Genomic DNA, 21,764 nt, shown 5'->3' on the forward strand with positions numbered 1-21,764 from the left:
CTTCATCATGTTTATATTTTATAAGGTTTAATATGTTTAAGATCTGGATACAGGTTCCTTCTGTTTTGTAGTTTTTATACGACCGCAAAATTTGAAAAATTTTTCGTCGTATATTGCTATCACGTTGGCGTCTGCGTCGTCGTTGTCGTCCGGCGTCCGAATACTTTTAGTTTTCGCACTCTAACTTTAGTAAAAGTGAATGGAAATCTATGAAATTTTAACACAAGGTTTATGACCACAAAAGGAAGGTTGGTATTGATTTTGGGAGTTTTGGTCTCAACATTTTAGGAATTAGGGGCCAAAAAGGGCCCAAATAAGCATTTTCTTGGTTTTCGCACTATAACTTTAGTTTAAGTTAATAGAAATCTATGAAATTTTGACACAAGGTTTATGACCACAAAAGAACGGTTGGGATTGATTTTGGGAGTTTAGGTTTCAACAGTTTAGGAATTAGGGGCCAAAAAAGGGCCCAAATAAGCATTATTCTTGGTTTTCGCACAATAACTTTAGTTTAAGTAAATAGAAATCAATGAAATTTAAACACAATGTTAATGACTACAAAAGGAAGGTTGGTATTGATTTTGGGAGTTTAGGTCCCAACAGTTTAGGAATTAGGGGCCAAAAAGGGACCCAAATAAGCATTTTTCTTGGTTTTCGCACCATAACGTTAGTATAAGTAAATAGAAATCTATGAAATTTAAACACAAGGTTTATGACCATAAAAGGAAGGTTGGTATTGATTTTGGGAGTTTTGGTCCCAACAGAATAAGGGGCCCAAAGGGTCCAAAATTAAACTTTATATGATTTCATCAAAATTGAATAATTGGGGTTTTTTGATATGTCGAATCTAACTGTCATGACTGTGTATGTAGATTCTTAACTTTTGGTCCCGTTTTCAAATTGGTCTACATTAAGGTCCAAAGGGTCCAAAATTAAACTTAGTTTGATTTTGACAAAAAATGAATCAGTTAGGTTCTTTGATATGCTGAATCTAAAAATGTACTTAGATTCTTGATTATTGGCCCAGTTTTCAAGTTGGTCCAAATCGGGGTCCAAAATTAAACTTTGTTTGATTTCATCAAAAATTGAATAAATGGGGTTCTTTGATATACCAAATCTAACTGTGTATGTAGATTCTTCATTTTTATACGACCGCAAATTTTGAAAAAATTTTCGTCGTATATTGCTATCACGTTGGCGTCGGCGTCGTCGTCGTCGTCGTCGTCGTCGTCCGGCGTCCGAATACTTTTAGTTTTCGCACTCTAACTTTAGTAAAAGTGAATGGAAATCTATGAAATTTTAACACAAGGTTTATGACCACAAAAGGAAGGTTGGTATTGATTTTGGGAGTTTTGGTCCCAACATTTTAGGAATTAGGGGCCAAAAAGGGCCCAAATAAGCATTTTCTTGGTTTTCGCACTATAACTTTAGTTTAAGTTAATAGAAATCTATGAAATTTTGACACAAGGTTTATGACCACAAAAGAACGGTTGGGATTGATTTTGGGAGTTTTGGTCTCAACAGTTTAGGAATTAGGGGCCAAAAAAGGGCCCAAATAAGCATTATTCTTGGTTTTCGCACAATAACATTAGTTTAAGTAAATAGAAATCAATGAAATTTAAACACAATGTTAATGACTACAAAAGGAAGGTTGGTATTGATTTTGGGAGTTTAGGTCCCAACAGTTTAGGAATTAGGGGCCAAAAAGGGACCCAAATAAGCATTTTTCTTGGTTTTCGCACCATAACGTTAGTATAAGTAAATGGAAATCTATGAAATTTAAACACAAGGTTTATGACCATAAAAGAAAGGTTGGGTTTGATTTTGGGAGTTTTGGTCCCAACATAATAAGGGGCCCAAAGGGTCCAAAATTAAACTTTTGTTTGATTTCATCAAAATTGAATAATTGGGGTTCTTTGATATGCTGAATCTAACTGTCATGACTGTGTATGTAGATTCTTAACTTTTGGTCCCGTTTTCAAATTGGTCTACATTAAGGTCCAAAGGGTCCAAAATTAAACTTAGTTTGATTTTGACAAAAAATGAATCAGTTAGGTTCTTTGATATGCTGAATCTAAAAATGTACTTAGATTCTTGATTATTGGCCCAGTTTTCAAGTTGGTCCAAATCGGGGTCCAAAATTAAACTTTGTTTGATTTCATCAAAAATTGAATAAATGGGGTTCTTTGATATACCAAATCTAACTGTGTATGTAGATTCTTCATTTTTGGTCCTGTTTTCAAATTGGTCTACACTAAAGTCCAAAGGGTCCAAAATTAAACTTAGTCTGATTTTAACAAAAATTGAAATCTTGAAGTTCTTTGATATGCTGAATTCAAAAATGTACTTAGATTTTTTATTATGGGCCCAGTTTTCAAGTTGGTCCAAATAAGGATCTAAAATTATTATATTAAGTATTGTGCAATAGCAAGTCTTTTCAATTACACAGTATTGCGCAATGGCAAGAAATATCTAATTGCACAATATTGTGAAATATCAAAAAAAAATTTAATTAGAGTTATCTTTCTTTGTCCAGAATAGTAAGCAAGAAATATCTAATTGCAAAATATTGTGCAATAACAAGATTTTTTTTAATTGGAGTTATCTTTCTTTGTCCAGAATCAACTTAAATCTTTGTTATATACAATATACAATGTATATTCACTTTTTACTACCAACTGATAAATTAAAATAATCTTTTCCATTCAGTGATAACAAGCAGTTTTTTTACATCTTAATATTTTATGATGTATTTAAATGAGTAGTTATTGTTGCAAACTCCATTAGAAATTTTAATTGAGATTAGTTTTGGAATAAGGGAAAGGGGGATGTGATTAAAAAAATTGGGTTCAATTTTTCTCATTTGAAATTTCATAAATAAAAAAGAAAATTTCTTCAAACATTTTTTTGAGAGGATTAATATTCAACAGCATAGTGAATTGCTCTAAGAGAAACAAAAATTTTAAGTTCATTAGAACACATTCATTCTGTGTCAGAAACCTATGCTGTGTCAACTATTTAATCACAATCCAAATTTAGAGCTGAATCCAGCTTGAATGTTGTGTCCATACTTGCCCTAACCGTTCAGGGTTCAACCTCTGCGGTCGTATAAAGCTACGCCCTGCGGAGCATCTGGTTGGTCCTGTTTTCAAATTGGTCTACACTAAAGTCCAAAGGGTCCAAAATTAAACTTAGTCTGATTTCAACAAAAATTGAAATCTTGGGGTTCTTTGATATGCTGAATCCAAAAATGTACTTAGATTTTTTATTATGGGCCCAGTTTTCAAGTTGGTCCAAATCAGGATCTAAAATTATTATATTAAGTGTTGTGCAATAGCAAGTCTTTTCAATTGCACAGTATTGCGCAATGGCAAGAAATATCTAATTGCACAATATTGTGAAATAGCAAATTTTTTTTTAATTAGAGTTATCTTTCTTTGTCCAGAATAGTAAGCAAGAAATATCTAATTGCAAAATATTGTGCAATAGCAAGATTTTTTTTTAATTGGAGTTATCTTTCTTTGTCCAGAATCAACTTAAATCTTTGTTATATACAATATACAATGTATATTCACTTTTTACTACCAACTGATAAATTATAATAAATAACATTCAGTGATAACAAGCAGTTTTTTTTACATCTTAATATTTTATGATGTATTTAAATGAGTAGTTATTGTTGCAAACTCCATTAGAAATTTTAATTGAGATTAGTTTTGGAATAAGGGAAAGGGGGATGTGATTAAAAAAATTGGGTTCAATTTTTCTCATTTGAAATTTCATAAATAAAAAAGAAAATTTCTTCAAACATTTTTATGCCCCACCTACGATAGTAGAAGGGCATTATGTTTTCAGGTCTGTGCGTCCGTCCGTCCGTCCGTCCGTCTGTCCGTTCGTTCGTCCGTCCGTTTGTCCGTCCGTCTGTCCCGCTTCAGGTTAAAGTTTTTGGTCAAGGTAGTTTTTGATGAAGTTTAAGTCTAATCGACTTCAAACTTAGTACACATGTCCCCTATGATATGATCTTTCTAATTTTAATGCCAAATTAGAGTTTTTACCCCAATTTTACGGTCCACTGAACATGGAAAATGATAGTGCGAGTGGGGCATTCGTGTACTGAGGACACATTCTTGTTTTGAGAGGATTAATATTCAACAGCATAGTGAATTGCTCTAAGAGAAAACAAAAATTTTAAGTTCATTAGAACACATTCATTCTGTGTCAGAAACCTATGCTGTGTCAACTATTTAATCACAATCCAAATTTAGAGCTGAATCCAGCTTGAATGTTGTGTCCATACTTGCCCCAACCGTTCAGGGTTCAACCTCTGCGGTCGTATAAAGCTACGCCCTGCGGAGCATCTGGTTGTCCATCTGTCATAATGTATTATGTCCACTGTCCATGACCTTATAGTTGTCATGTTTCTGCAATCATCACATGAAATTTTGATATGTATTACAATGTATAAGAAAACTATATTTGGTATATGCAAGATCTACATGTCTGTCAGACAGGCTTCAACTGACCTTGATCCTGATTTTGGTAAAAAAAATCATCCTACTGACCTACATGTATACAACTTGTCCAATTTCCATTGCTTTCATAGCATTTCCTGTAATGATACTCCCATAAATAGAACTGTCACAACATATCCTATGTGATTAATCTTACTTTTTTATATAACAGAGTGGTTGTTAACCTGAAGCACCCAACTGAAGTGCTCTACAGTCTGCACTAATAGCCACTAAGAACGTATGATACCCCAGACTAGTAAATATTGATTTGGTGTTTTGGACTAGTGAAAATTTTCAAAATTGTCATGCAAATAGTGACAAGTTTGATATTTAGTTTCTGGGCTAGTTCTCGGTGAAAAAGTTAATGGCACAGACTGGCTCTGAGCTATGATATTCTTTCCAATTCTATAAATTTCCCACTTAGTCATTCCAGAGTTATTGAACTTCTACTCTCAGATTTAAGATACATTTTCACATGTGACATTCACTAGCTCAATTATGCTTGGACCAGTTTAACTCAAACTTTTGATTTTGTTGGGATTGTTGAAAGTTAAAGCTCCCTAAAATTTGTGAACTGTACAGATAGCTTTTCTAGATTTAATAATCATTTATTGGACTTTTAACAGTCAAGTTAAAGGCAGTGCATAAATTGTGATCCTGGCACAACTTTTTATTTTGATATTGATTACATATTGATATAGCCTAATATTTTATACCTGTAACAAGGTACATTTTTGATATATTAATGAAACTTCAGAAATTAGATAACACAGATTTTCCTGGAAACAGTAAAAACTATATATAGATGTTATGTAAATAATTAATAGGTGTTTATGCAATAACTATTGCCAAAAATGAGTACATCATTAAAATTTCCCTTATTCATAATACTGGATTTTTGAGTAATACATGTACATGTTTTCACAGGAAAAGTTCTTTAATTATGCGTAGCATATACAATGTACCAGATAGCTTTGGGAACGTTTGTATACCTGCACTATTAAAGTTCATCAAAGTCATGGGATCATTATTATCCATGATAACAAAATAAAAGATTTTAGTTCCATTGGTGCATAATCACTAATCCCTAACAGCTTTTTTATTTGTAGGAAAATATCACACACTTTAGCATTTTTTTTTCAACCACTTGCTCAGCATGGGAAGGAAGTGACAATGCCCTAAAAGTTTAAAAGGTTTACTTTTATAATAATAAGGAAAAAAAAATAAAAAAATTCAGATACATTGTATAACAGGCTTATTATTTTGTAAGCCAGACATGTGTTTCCTCTACAAAAGACTCATCAGTGATGCTCGAATAATTTAAGTTAAAAGGCCAAATAAATTACGAAGTTGAAGGGCCAAACTTTGTAAATATTTTGCTAAATACATATCTAATGTAATCTATTCCTTGGGTAAAAATTCCTTAGTATTTTCAACAATTTAAAAGTGTGGTGTATATTGATGCTTGCATCTCATTAATAATGTTGGTTTATATTATTATTCAATTCATTATCATTGAGTGTCTTCTTGGTTAATCTCAATAAGTCAGCAACCTATTTATACAACATAACAAAAATATATTTATATAGGTGTACCGAGCAATGTTCCATGTTTCATGTTAAATTTGAATAGATGTAGCAATAGATTACATTGAAACCTTTGTCAATTGGTTCACTTTATACATAGCAGTAAAATAGAATTAATTCATTTAAGACAACAAATGAGTAATATCGAGTTCATAATGAACATGAAATTCAGAAATGTTTCAACTGCTTATTTTAGTAAGATAGATAATTGCACGTAATAGACACCATGGGTCATTGCCGAAGATAAGAGGCCTCTCAGAATATCTCGATTTTTTTTTTTTTTATTGCAAAAAGTGTTAATATTTACAATATAATGATGTAACTTTAAATGCTCTACCACGAAGATTAAAAGATAGTGCAGATGCAAAGTGCATCTGAAAAAAAACTACTCTTTTTTTCTCAAAATTTTTCAATTTTGTTTACTGAATTACGCACACAAGATACGAGTCTACAAATTATAGGAAAATATGCAGTTTGTTTGCACCTATGTAAAGGAAACCTTGAGCTTGAAATGTTTTGGCGCAGAGTAACTATATGTTTTCCATCATCTCAGTTGGACATGTAGCTGTACCTTTCAGAAATAAATTGGATTCTCTGGTGATCTTTTGACCCTTACACGTACAAAAAATAACCATATTGTTTTAATATACATTTCAATAATGAAAACTAAGCTTTGGACTTTGAACTTTTCCTGTAAAATTGCCTAGTACAATTCATGAATGTTGTGATAATAAAAAGGGTCTTAATTAATAATGGTCTTGTATTTGTAACTGTGTGAAAAAAGTAATAAAATTGCATGATCCTAATTAGAAATTGACTGCTTTCTCTCCTTACACCACTGTTTAATTGGTATTTGTTAACTACCCGTACATTATGCTTCAGTGTTCTCTGGGCCATATTGCGCCATGGTGATAAACTGTTTTCCATTACTGTGAAAGTACTTTAATTCGTGGGTATCAATTTTCGTGGATTGAGCAATATTTACATGTTCGTGGGTTTTTAAATTCGTGGATTTTAGTATTCTATAAAAAAAAAAATGAAAAATTAAAGCCTTTAGAAACAAAGGTTGCATATAGTCTGGATTGAAGGAAATTGCAAAGTAAACATTGACCCGTGTAAATCGTAGTGATAACACTTATTAACCCATGATAAAGTGATCAACGGATTAAAGACCAATTAAAGGTGTTAATTAGGCCATAAACATGTCACCTATTGAAAATAGTAACATAAACAAATGCTATATACGTATCTTGAATAATCAAATAATTCAAATGAGGATATAAAATGAACACTTTATCATACTAGCATATCAATACCGGAAATCTGACTTTCATCGATAAAAAATATTTTTTATGAGAATTAAAGGATCAAAAGTTGTACAGTTTAGATTATTAAAGATGAAATTGGTATAATCTTGCATGCGATTGTAGTTCTGTGACTGCCATTAAAGTATTCTTAGATTTGGCGTACTCAATATATTCTCTAGATCATATCAGTGGTCAAACCTACCGATGGGGATCTTTCCATGTCTTGATTTGGACAATGGTTGTTTTATTTCGTTGGACACATAAATTCGTGGATAAAGTCATCCACGAAAACCACGAAAATTGGTACCCCACGAATAAAAGTACTTTCACAGTATATGATTAGTTTATCTGAATGTCTTTTTTTAATGTAAAAGTGTTCATATAAATGTGGCGCTATAATTTTTGGGAAATAGTGCACTTTTTAAATGTATATATGCATATAAAAATACTTTATTTTTTGTAATTTTCAAATTTTGTTTTTATAAACTTGCTTGCTCCCTTTACCAAGAACTTGGAAAAAGTTATAGCTTATGCTGTACTTGTTTGAAGCATTAGGAAACCTAAGTTGGCCCACATTTTGGCTTTAAAACTGAACTGCTTCATTTCCCACAAAAAAACTTATGTCATAATATTATATAATCCGAACAGTTTTTGCTTCTAGTGTATATAACTCCCAAAAATTCAGACAGAGTTTCAGTGCACTTGAAATTGAAATATTTGTATAAAAATACTAGGTGGGAACTTTGTCCAAAATAAGTTTGTATGGAATGATTCATATGGGTCAATATACATCAAAAATATATTAGTTGATGCATTATAACAGCAAGTTCTATCCAAATGAAGGTTTATATACATGTATATATATGTTAAAATTATGATTTCCTTCCTAATATATTTAATTATAAAATGCACAATGACATCATGATCACTATTGATACATATAATATTAAATAGTGTTGGTTTTGTATTGATCACTTATCTATATGCATATTTTTTATGTCAAATGTAGACACATTTCTAAACTGATCATGTTTCATTGAAATACAGGCGAAACAGATTAAATGTGTTCTATATTCAAATGGTATAACTTGTTTACTAAATGGCTGTAGTATTATGCATAACTTGCATACCAAAATTACAAATAATTAATTAATTGGTTCAGTATATTCATAACATGCTTTTAACATCACTGCAAAAGCAATACCATAAATTCAGAAATCATTGCCATGTTTTTATTATTGCGAACAATGCAAATGCGACAGGGTAATCATCGTAATAATTTAAACTCCATTTTGAAATTCTTTAATTAAACAGGATTTTTCTCAATATCACAAAGATAACAATAACATTTTAGTCTAAAATGACAAAATCGCAATGATAAATGCACACAATAATTTCTGAATTTGCAGTAACTGGAAATAGCAAAATGGAATCATGTGTAGTTATAATGCAGTGTTTTATGACTAGAAGCTATACTGCTGTTTTATCATTGTTATGACTTCTTTCGTAAGTTTTTTTGTTTTTTGATTGATTTATCTGATTGCAATCTTAAGATATTCAAATAACTTTTCAACAACTTATAATTTACTCTCTTCTAAAATTCATTCAGAACTTCTTACTTTTTCTTAGAAGTGATTCTATTTTTTCAGTTTGCACTTTTAGTTTAAGTGTGTAATTGCTGGCGTAAACATGATAAAACATCTTAACAATCATGATCTACAACTGTTTTCACAAAAAAACTGTTTCAGCAGATCGAGTTAATGGTATTAGTAATACTGAAATGAACATGACTAACAAGTATTTATATTCTGTAAAATTTATATGTGAAAAGAGAAACTGGTCAGTGTCTTGTAAACATTCAGAATCAGTTTATAGTCCAAAAAAAATATAGTTCTGTTTCTTGCCTCCCTACATATCTTAAACTTGCAGGCCTGCTTTTATACATTTTTGGTTAAGGAATGAGTTTCACAAAAAATCTTATAATTTACCTTTAGAATTACAAAAACAGCACAAAGCAAGGAACAATTATCAGCAATAACTGTAACTTTATAATTGTTTTGGAATAAATTACATAAAACAAACTAAAAAAAAAAAGTTTGTTTTTCAGAAATGAAATTTTCAAATCATTAACAAATGTCTATACATCCCAGTGCAGTTCAAATAGATATGACACCATTCTATAGGATTGTGAAAAGTCGGTGAGATCACGCTTCTTGTACAAATTGTGTGTAGTAAGCTAGTTTTAATCCTGATTTTGACCTCATTTTGTGCTTTCTCCTTAATTCATGTTTGATTGATTTATCTGATTGCAATCTACAGAATTCAAAATGAATGAATTTCAACATCTATTTTGGTAAAAGAATAAATGGTTGTGTTCTAAGTGACATTTTGCACTTTAAGCTGAAGTGTTTACAGCAGTAAACATGGTAAAATGGCAGATATCATCAATCTGGTCAGTTTGTTGTAAACAAAAAGTCATTATGGGTATGTCTGTTCTCCATAGGATAACTTCTTATCTTAAATCTGAATAAGCAATATCCATGTACCTGTTTTCATGAATGACAAGTATCAAGGCCATACTAATAGGATTTCTTAGAATATTTTTTTAGCAAAAATAAATTAAAAAAATCAATTTGAAATTCTCATGTATTTGATTTTTGACATTGAATACTACATGCATATAATTATATCTTAAAGCATTTGTCCTTTTAAATTATCTTTACAACTGCTAAAATGTTTGCAGTTTGATTTCATCTCTACAAACTGATCAACTGGTAAAATAGTTTAAAAATAGTTTATCTCATCACTAGTGAAAGGTTGTTAGTATGAAGCAAGTGCAGTGTAAAATAATCCTCTTAGATTTGAATTCCACATTTGTCATTCAGAATGCAATTTGATAAAACATTTAAGCAATTTGTAAGAAAGGGCAATTAATTAATCCTTTAGGATATATAACACTTACAACTATTGTAAATTCAAATATCATTGCATTCATTTATAATAATTACGATTTTTGATGAATGGACAAAAATGCGAGATCAGTTATTAGAAATTTCAGAAAAAGGTGCATACAGATATATATTTCAGATATCAGGATGCATGTTATGATTGTGATACTCGCTAAATTGCATAATTGCCATTAATAAAACCTTGCATTTTACTGAATTTACAGTTTTGTCAATACTTATTAAGGGAAGTTTTTGCTTGTAGATTACTGTTAAATCTGACTGGTTTTAGGAAATAAGTTGTATGTGGATGTTACACATTATGATTGTGATAATATAGTACTCATTCTAATGTATAACAATCGGTTCAAAAATGTAACTGGTATGTTATGAATTATTTATTTGAAGTAAACATCAATTAGAAATGGTATTTTTTTTGTTAATTGAAACAGCATTTGAAATAACCTTCATCCCTAAATATAACATTTTTTAAAAACCAAGTAGAAATTAGTACCTGTAGTGACTACAACCATCTGTTTCTTTATCAATACATCTGTCTAGAGGAATGAATGAAACATATTGTATAGGATAAGAATTTTAAAACTATTTCTTGATAACATAATTTGGATTGATCATAGATGACAACATAGGTCCCATCACTTAGAATTAGATTTGATATATATAATATAGCTCTTATCATTCAAGTCTGATTGTTTTATAAAAAAAAATTAACTATGCTTTATATATAATATTAACTATTTCATCTATTTCTTGACCTTGAAAATGACTGTTTTCGAAAATGATCAGGAATAATAGTCATATATTGCATTCTCCAATGTACACTTTATTAACATGCTTTTGTTTTATCCTACTATTGTTTAAGTATGGCCTTAGCGGGTAGATGATAACATGCATGTAGCATTCTCCAATATAATAACTGGCTCCCTGGAACTGGCTGTCATTCAATTCTAATCTACTCTTGTTTGGTATTAGTTTGCAGCGAAACAATTTCTGATTGAAATAAACAATTAATTTCCCCATAGGCGACAATGGTAGCCTTTTTCGAGATACAGACTTTAGAAAGTTGATTTTATTAATGAAACCTTGCTAGAATCAAAGAAAAGTTATTAGGACAGTATTTTTTGGTCCCAAAAATATAGGTTCGCGTTGCTTTTCTTAGCGTATTTTGTACTTATCTCCCATGCCTATCAATTTTGCCCTTAAAAATACGTGTCTTGTCCTAGCGTTGAAAAGTCATCTCAGTGCCTTCAGGGCTACGGAATAATTTTTATTTTGCCTTTTGTATAAAGCAGACTGCACAAAGTCTCTAAAAATAAAAAAGAACAGGCGCACATATCGACCAATCAGGATTAGCCATACTCTTAATTCTGAATACCATGTTATGCTCATAAAATGGCTGCGCCCATGAAATCTAATGGTGTATTGTAACCTATACGGTATTAAATACTTTCTTGTATCGTGCAATTCATAGTGCGTTAGATGCACTAATATATATTCCACAAATAAATCATCTTCAAAACGTTCTGGCATTACTCTCTGAATTTTCACAATTTTTTATCGGAGGTGACCCCAGTCAAAAAATGTGAAGAAAAAAAATCTGTTTTTTTGAGTAAATGCGGTACTGCTAAAAAGGGCCTTAAGATAATGCCCACTTTCTCCAATGATTCTTTATATATCATCAAGTACTGAATATATTGATGCCAAAACCAATCCAATATGTAACTACTACGGTGGATTTTGAACAAAAGTTTTAAATGAAACCATTTTCGTCTAAAAGTACATTTTTGAAACAGACTATAGCATTTCAAAATATGGAATATGTGTAAATATTTGTGTTTTAACGTCGATAACTGTTTGTTAACTATAAAATGGCATGCTTATTCTTATTCTTTTAGTTTGTTATTCGTGTGAACTCTTCAATATTCGAAGGGGATCATTTCCGTACATTTTCGCTGAATTTGGTAATTTCGATAACAGCACTTGGGTCGAGATTGTTATGTTTAAAAATCGATTCATATTCACAAACTCTAGACATGTACTTGCTCTTTTCGAACAAATCGACAGAACTTCAGAAAATGGCATATTCGTTCCACAGTAAGTCAAAAGTCGAGCCCACCCTTGTTTCTAAGGTAAAACACAATACAAATATGAAACAGACTATAGCTTAAAAACTAGATAATCAATATTTCATTTTTCACCAAAAAACCCGGTTTCACATCAAATGTCAAGTAAAATGACTGTTTTTGACACTTTTTGAGCACTATCATAAAGAAATGTCGATGCTGTATAGATTGAAATAAACAATTAATTTCCCCATAGGCGACAATGGTAGCCTTTTTCGAGATACAGACTTTAGAAAGTTGATTTTATTAATGAAACCTTGCTAGAATCAAAGAAAAGTTATTAGGACAGTATTTTTTGGTCCCAAAAATATAGGTTCGCGTTGCTTTTCTTAGCGTATTTTGTACTTATCTCCCATGCCTATCAATTTTGCCCTTAAAAATACGTGTCTTGTCCTAGCGTTGAAAAGTCATCTCAGTGCCTTCAGGGCTACGGAATAATTTTTATTTTGCCTTTTGTATAAAGCAGACTGCACAAAGTCTCTAAAAATAAAAAAGAACGGGCGCACATATCGACCAATCAGGATTAGCCATACTCTTAATTCTGAATACCATGTTATGCTCATAAAATGGCTGCGCCCATGAAATCTAATGGTGTATTGTAACCTATACGGTATTAAATACTTTCTTGTATCGTGCAATTCATAGTGCGTTAGATGCACTAATATATATTCCACAAATAAATCATCTTCAAAACGTTCTGGCATTACTCTCTGAATTTTCACAATTTTTTATCGGAGGTGACCCCAGTCAAAAAATGTGAAGAAAAAAAATCTGTTTTTTTGAGTAAATGCGGTACTGCTAAAAAGGGCCTTAAGATAATGCCCACTTTCTCCAATGATTCTTTATATATCATCAAGTACTGAATATATTGATGCCAAAACCAATCCAATATGTAACTACTACGGTGGATTTTGAACAAAAGTTTTAAATGAAACCATTTTCGTCTAAAAGTACATTTTTGAAACAGACTATAGCATTTCAAAATATGGAATATGTGTAAATATTTGTGTTTTAACGTCGATAACTGTTTGTTAACTATAAAATGGCATGCTTATTCTTATTCTTTTAGTTTGTTATTCGTGTGAACTCTTCAATATTCGAAGGGGATCATTTCCGTACATTTTCGCTGAATTTGGTAATTTCGATAACAGCACTTGGGTCGAGATTGTTATGTTTAAAAATCGATTTATATTCACAAACTCTAGACATGTACTTGCTCTTTTCGAACAAATCGACAGAACTTCAGAAAATGGCATATTCGTTCCACAGTAAGTCAAAAGTCGAGCCCACCCTTGTTTCTAAGGTAAAACACAATACAAATATGAAACAGACTATAGCTTAAAAACTAGATAATCAATATTTCATTTTTCACCAAAAAACCCGGTTTCACATCAAATGTCAAGTAAAATGACTGTTTTTGACACTTTTTGAGCACTATCATAAAGAAATGTCGATGCTGTATAGATTGAAATAAACAATTAATTTCCCCATAGGCGACAATGGTAGCCTTTTTCGAGATACAGACTTTAGAAAGTTGATTTTATTAATGAAACCTTGCTAGAATCAAAGAAAAGTTATTAGGACAGTATTTTTTGGTCCCAAAAATATAGGTTCGCGTTGCTTTTCTTAGCGTATTTTGTACTTATCTCCCATGCCTATCAATTTTGCCCTTAAAAATACGTGTCTTGTCCTAGCGTTGAAAAGTCATCTCAGTGCCTTCAGGGCTACGGAATAATTTTTATTTTGCCTTTTGTATAAAGCAGACTGCACAAAGTCTCTAAAAATAAAAAAGAACGGGCGCACATATCGACCAATCAGGATTAGCCATACTCTTAATTCTGAATACCATGTTATGCTCATAAAATGGCTGCGCCCATGAAATCTAATGGTGTATTGTAACCTTCTAGCTACATTGAAGACTCATTGTGGCCTTCGGCTGTTGTCTGCCATATGTATGGTCAGGTTGTTGTCACTTTGACACATTCCCAATTTCCTTTCTCAATTTTATATAAACATTTCCAGCAAATCTAAAAAAGAAATTAAAAAAATTAGTTAGTGTAGATGAAATCAAAGGAGGAAATTTGCCACATCTAGTTGAATTGCAACCCTTAACAATGTTAAATAATTTTTATATTATATCTGATCAGCCTGTATGACTCTTTATCAATAATTAGATTCTTGTAAACATATTGTATGTTATATAAGCTTATATTTGTAAATGCCCCCCTGGGAACTTATTTGGAATAATGTTTTTTTTTTATTGGTATGGCCTAATGAAAAGTCTTTATCTGATATGACTGTAAATAATTGCTGCTAATTGATTTACAAGTAACTTGCTTTCATCAATTAACAAACATGTCTAGTTTATTTTGACCATTCAGCAATTCTAAAGGCTACTCTTCATATATGTTTACCAAGCTTGTAGACATCTACTAAAATTTTGCTTTTGACTTTTTACCAAGAGCAAAAACGGTTATCTGGAACAAGGTGATGTTTTCTGTAAAAGCAGAATTTTCATTTGGACCACAATCATTCATTATAACTATGAGGATAGAACAGAAAAACACTCTGGTGTCTAACCCTTTTCTCAGCAACTTTTAAACAGATCAATTCTTTAAAATTAGTTGTTTAAAGGATCATACATGCAATATATTCATGTCATGACTATACATAACACTTGAAAGATGCACAATCAAATATTCTTGGGGCTATTTGGTACTTGTTGTCCTTTCTGTTTCCCCTTATAAATTGTATTGTTTTTATACAACCGCAAAAATTAAAAAGTTTTTGGTCGTATATTGGTATCACGTCGTCGTCAGCATCGTCCAAAGACGGATTGTTTCCGGATAATAACTCTTGAATTAGTAAAAAGAAATCAATTAAATTTTAACACAATGTTTATAACCACAAAAGGAAGCTTGGGGGTTATGGCCCCAAAGATTTAGGAATTAGGGGCCCAAAGGAGCCAAAACAGCATTTATCTAGTTTCAGGACAAAAAGTTGTGTATTGGTATTTCAATTGTTCTGATGTTGTACCACAATGTTTAATACCATAAGTAGAAGGTTGGGATTCATTTTAAGGGGTTATTGGGCAAACAGTCCAGGAATTAAGGGCCAAAAAGGGGCCAAAAATAAGCATTTTTCTAGTTTCAAGACAATAACTTGTGTGTAACTACAAATGTATATGGATCTCTCTGACATTGTACCACAAGTTTCCATATAACAAATGGAAGGCTGGGAATCAGTTTGGGGTTAATTTTTCCGAATATGTAGGAATAAGGGGCCAAAAAAGGGCCAAAAAGAAGCATTTTTCTATTTTTCTATTTCAGACTATCACTTGTGTTTAAGTGTATGGATCTCTATAATTATTTACAAGAAGGTTCAATACCACTAGAGAAAGGTTGGGATTGACTTTGGGGGTTATGGTCCCAATATTTTAGGAATTAGGGACCAAGAAGGGGGCCCAAAATAATCATTTTTATACGACCGCAAAAATTTTAATTTTTTGGTCGTATATTGCTATCACGTTGGCGTCTTCGTCGTCGTCATTGTCCGAATACTTTTAGTTTTCGCACTCTAACTTTAGTAAAAGTGAATAGAAATCAATGAAATTTTAACACAAGGTTTTTGGCCACAAAAGGAAGGTTGGGATTGATTTTGGGAGTTTTGGTCCCAACATTTTAGGAATTAGGGGCCAAAAAGGGCCCAAATAAGCATTTTCTTGGTTTTCGCACTATAACTTTAGTTTAAGTGAATAGAAATCTATGAAATTTTGACACAAGGTTTATGACCACAAAAGAAAGGTTGGGATTGATTTTGGGAGTTTTGGTTCCAACAGTTTAGGAATTAAGGGCCAAAAAAGGGCCCAAATAAGCATTATTCTTGGTTTTCGCACAATAACTTTAGTATAAGTAAATAGAAATCAATGAAATTTAAACACAAGGTTTATGACCACAAAAGGAAGGTTGGGATTGATTTTTGGAGTTGAGGTCACAACAGTTTATGAATAAGGGGCCAAAAAGGGGCCCAAATAAGCATTATTTTGGGTTTTTGCACCATAACTTTAGTATAAGTAAATAGAAATCTATGAAATTTAAACACAAGGTTTATGACCATAAAATTAAAGGAAGGTTGGGTTTGATTTTGGGAGTTTTGGTCCCAACAGTTTAGGAATAAGGGGCCCAAAGGGTCCAAAATTGAACTTTGTGTGATTTCATCAAAAATTGAATAATTGGGGTTTTTTGATATGCCGAATCTAACTATGTATGTAGATTCTTAATTTTTGGTCCCGTTTTCAAATTGGTCTACATTAAGGTCCAAAGGGTCCAAAATTAAACTTAGTTTGATTTTCACAAAAATTGAATCCTTGGGGTTCTTTGATATGCTGAATTTAAAAATGTACTTGGATTTTTAATTATTGGCCTAGTTTTCAAGTTGGTCCAAATGGGGGTCCAAAATTAAACTTTGTTTGATTTCATCAAAAATTTAATAAATGGGTTCTTTGATATGCCAAATCTTAACTGTGTATGTAGATTCTTAATTTTTGGTCCAGTTTTCAAATTGGTCTACATTAAGGTCCAAAGGGTCCAAAATTAAACTTAGTTTGATTTTGACAAAAAATGAATCAGTTAGGTTCTTATTTGATATGCTTTATCTAAACATGTACTATGATTTTTGATTATGGGCCCAGTTTTCAAGTTGGTCCAAATCAGGATTCCATATCAAGTATTGTGCAATAGCAAGAAATTTTCAATTGCACAGTATTGCACAATAGCAAGAAATATCTAATTGCACAATATTGTGCAATTGCAATTAATTTTCAATTGGAGTTATCTTTCTTTGTATAGAATAGTAGTTGATTATATATGTTGGAAATTTGCCAGACATGACTATGATGTCATTTTCTATTTTTATTTGCCAATAACTTTATGTAAATAACTTCATTGGAAATTTGCCAATATAAAATGTTGCTGATGAAGCTTTTTTTCCTTATCTTATCTAAAATGTTTTTAGATAATGTATGTTGGACATTTGCCAGACATGACTATTTACATTTTGGATATTGAACCATAATAGTTTAATATTAAATTTAAAAACTTTAAATTCTAATTTTCATTTCTTAAACCAAATTCATAATGTGACATAAACCTATGTTGTGTCAACTATTTAATCACTATCCACATTTATAGCTGTATCAAACTTAAAAGTTGTGTCCATACTTGTTCTCATTTCAGATTTCATAAATAAAAATTTCTTCAAACATTTTTTTGACAGGATTAATATTCAACAGCATAATGAATTGCTCAAAGGCAAAAAAAAATTTAAGTTCATTAGACCACATTCATTCTGTGTCAGAAACCTATGCTGTGTCAACTTTTTAATTTTAGATTTAAATAAGTTTGAAGAAGAAATCTTTAATTGATTTGTAAAATCTTGACATTTGTTTTGTGTAAAAAACCCATATAATGTCAAAAATTTGATCACAATCCAAATTCAGAGCTGTATCACGCTTAAATGTTTTGTCCATACCTGCCCCAACTGTTCAGGGATCGACCTCTGCGGTCGTATAAAGCTGTGCCCTGCGGAGCACCTGGTTATAGTTTTCAAACAATAACATGTTTAAGTGTATGAATCTGTCTGAAATTAAACCACAAGTTTCCATTCCATAAAGGGGTGGTTTGTATTGAGTTAGGGGGGTTATGTCTCAAATGTTTGAGAATTAAAAAAAAAAGGGGGAAAAACTAGGTATTTCTGGTCAATGGACAATTAAGACAATTTAAAATCAGTGTAGGGGAGGTAATTCTAAAACATTGAACATACAATATTGGGTATGTTCGGATTTACCTCCTTTACACTACTTGCATATTATGTATAAAGAAATGTCAGGTTTTGGACTAATCGCCAAAAACAGGGGGGTGGTAGTTGTTTTCCTTTTTTTTTCTTTCAAATTTCTCAAATTCTAAATTTTTGAAAAGTTAAAAGAAGAAATCTTTAATTGCACAATATTGCGCAATAGATTTGTAAGATCTTGACATTTGTTTTGTGTCAGAAAAATCATATTATGTCAAGAATTTGATCGCAATCCAAATTCATAGCTGTATCAAGCTTGAATGTTGTGTCCATACTTGCCCAAACTGTTCAGGGTTCGACTTCTGTGGTCGTATAAAGCTGTGCCCTACGGAGCACCTGGTTACACTCTTGCTTTCTAATTCATGTATCCTTCTGAAAGCTGTTTATACATGTATCACTAAAGGAATCATCCATCACACAGCAAGATTAATTAAATTACAGGTGTCAGGTGAGCAAGTTATCAGTTTATCAATTAATTGATTTTTATTGTTGCTAGATTCAATTATTGCTTGTATAATTAATCAATTACGTAACTGTATTTTGATAAATTTTAGATTGTTACTTTTATTTTTTAGGTGGCTGAACCCATTGTTTAAGATAGGCTACCAAAGAAGATTAGAAGTAGATGATATGTACAATGTCTGTGAACAAGACTCATCAGATAATTTAGGAGATAGATTAGAAAAGTAAACAAACTTTGTAGTAATGCAAGAAATATTTAGACTGTATTGTATGCACCTGCTGTAGTCAACAGGGCATTAAATTTTACCCATGACCTTCAATCCTTCTGTCTTTTCATCCATCCGTCCGTCTGTCAGTTCAATGTTCATTTGTTTGAAGCGTGAGAGTGGGCATTCTTGTCATCCTCAGACACATACATTCTTCTTTCATTTTCTGTCACATAGGCATGTGCTAGTTTCAAAACAGGAGCTTCAGTGATTGTCTTTGGTAATTGTAGGTCATAGATATAGGTTTTCTTTTAACCTGGCCAGCGTTTGTATTCATTATAAATATCTTGATTTAATTTTTATTTTGCTGGAGTACTTGATGTTGATGGCAGTTCTCTGGTTATTATGCCCCATTTATGGGCATAATGTTTTCTGGTCTGTGCGTCCCTCTGTTTGTTCGTCCGTTCGTTCATCAGTTCGTCCCACTTCAGGTTAAAGTTTTTGGTCGAGGTAGTTTTTGATGAAGTTGAAGTCCAATCAACTTGAAACTTAGTAATCATGTTCCCTATGATATCATCTTTTAAATTTAATGCCAAATTAGAAATTTTATCCCATTTTCACAGTCCACTGAACATAGAAAATGAAAGTGCAGATGGGGCATCTGTGTACTTGGGACACATTCTTGTTTTTTATCTGCTTTAGCCACTTTTCTAGACTGGGAATTTAGAGCTTGACATATTGTCTTCTAACACACAGACTGTGTGTTGCCCATACAATGGTATTTGGCTTTCTCTGTTGTTAGGTTGTTGTCTCATAGATGTATTACATTTGCATTGACTCATATGAAAGAGAGATAAGAAAAAGTAGACATAATTTAGAATGTCTGTGATAGAGATTCATCAGATAAGGGATGATGAATTAGAAAAGTTTATCATAAATTTTTTGTATCACGATAGAGATGTTTTTCTGTGCATTTTTCAAAAGTTTTAATCTAAATACAGTTTAAAGTATTTGTCTGTTGATATCTTGATATTAAACAACTGTATGTCTGAGTCTGTAGAAGTGCACTGTGGTAACATACATGAACACTTCACTGGGACTCCAGTCTTAAGAAGGTAAGTGGTGGCTGCATATTTCCTGTCCTTACAATTTCAACAAATAGTGTCTGACCATATAAGCAGAAAGTCACCTTTGTTTTATATTTTCAATTATAAGTTAGAAATTTCCAAAGGTATAATAAATGTCCTTTATGAGATTTTTGTTTTACACAAGATTAAATTGTCCCTGTTTGAATTAAGCTGATACTTTTCAACAATTTTGCAAACCAATTTTGAAAGACAATGGAGGAAAAGAGTAAAAGACAGAATAGTTACTTACACACATACCGGTAGTGCCAAAGTTAGCATAAGTTTGGTACAGGCATTCCTTATGTAGATATTTCTGTAGAATAAGTATATAATATACAAAATAGTACTGAATAAAAAAGAGTTATTTTACAAACAAAATTAAAATTGAGAATGGAAATGGGAAATTTGTCAAAAGTTTGTAACAGTTTGTTTTTAAATTATTCATTGTTTTCTTTTCTCTTTGCAGAGAATGGAATAAAGAATTAAGGAAAAGACAATCAGGTGGAAAACCTAGTCTGTTAAAATGTCTGATACGAATGTTTGGTGTTGAATATGCTTTGTTAGGATTGATATTATTTATTGAGGTATGTATGAATTTGAATTTTAGACACTTAAAAACAAAAATTATCTAGATTTGCAACATGATCTTTTAATATAGTGCCTCGATTATTCATAGATATAAGAAGATGTAGTATGAGAGCCAATGAGACAACTCTATTCAAGTCACAATTTGAAAAAGTTAACCATTATAAGTCAGAGTACGTACTGTTTTTAACACAGAGCCTTTGATCACACTGAAAAGCAAGTTATAAATAGCCCTAAAATTGACTTTAGGAAAACCAATGATCTGATCTAAAAAAAAAAAAACGAGAAACACTTATGAACCACATCAACAAACAACAACCACTGAACATCAGGCTCCTGACTTAGGACAGATGCAATCAAATGCAGTGGCTTTAAACTTTTAAATAGGTACCAACCTTCACCCTTATCTGAAACAGTAGTGTAAGATTCCAACACGGAAAGAAACACTATAAAATATCAATTAAAATTTGTATACCGGGCATATGTAAGTATAACAAAGCTTGGGCAATGCACGGGTGTTCAATATAGGTATTTGCCTTGCAATATATACAATTCAATAGCATCTTTGTCCAAGTTAAATTAAAACAGGAGGTCCATAACACCTGACAAAATCAAACACTTTTAAAACTTTATTAACCAACAGAACAAATAGAAAACAAAGTGATATTTCTGGCTTGGTAAGCATTTGTTTTTTAAAGAAAATTTGTTTTTTAAAGAAAATGGTAGATTGAACATAGTTTTATAGCTAGCTAAACCTCCTACTTGTATGACAGTTGTGAATAATTCCATTATATTGACCAATTGGATAACATGACAATAATTAGGATCCAGCAGCCAAAACTGTGTAAACATCCATCACAGACAAACAAAACAACTGACTTATTCTAACAAAGATACAAATAAATCTGTTAAAGACACCAACATTTGTTTTTCTGTGGTTGATAGTCATGATAGTACAAACAGTATAGAAAAAATATTTTTTAAACAAAGTGCCCTGTACCAATGGACACCACTGTATGTATGGTGATTAATTCAAATAAG

General features: G+C 31.6%; 1 protein-coding gene across 8 annotated transcripts in view; it reads left to right on the forward strand.

Moving 5' to 3' along the window:
- The window catches only part of LOC143068696 (ATP-binding cassette sub-family C member 4-like), a 135,362-nt gene that overhangs the window by 12,280 nt on the left and 101,318 nt on the right, over positions 1-21,764 (forward strand). For all 8 annotated transcript variants that reach the window (XM_076242940.1, XM_076242942.1, XM_076242945.1 and 5 more), the window contains exons 2-3: positions 18,919-19,029; positions 20,605-20,722. In XM_076242940.1, coding sequence (XP_076099055.1) covers positions 18,919-19,029; positions 20,605-20,722 — 229 coding nt within the window. The remainder of the gene's footprint in view (positions 1-18,918; positions 19,030-20,604; positions 20,723-21,764) is intronic.

Source organism: Mytilus galloprovincialis, chromosome 3 (genome assembly GCF_965363235.1).
Source record: "Mytilus galloprovincialis chromosome 3, xbMytGall1.hap1.1, whole genome shotgun sequence".
Lineage (NCBI taxonomy): Eukaryota > Metazoa > Mollusca > Bivalvia > Mytilida > Mytilidae > Mytilus > Mytilus galloprovincialis.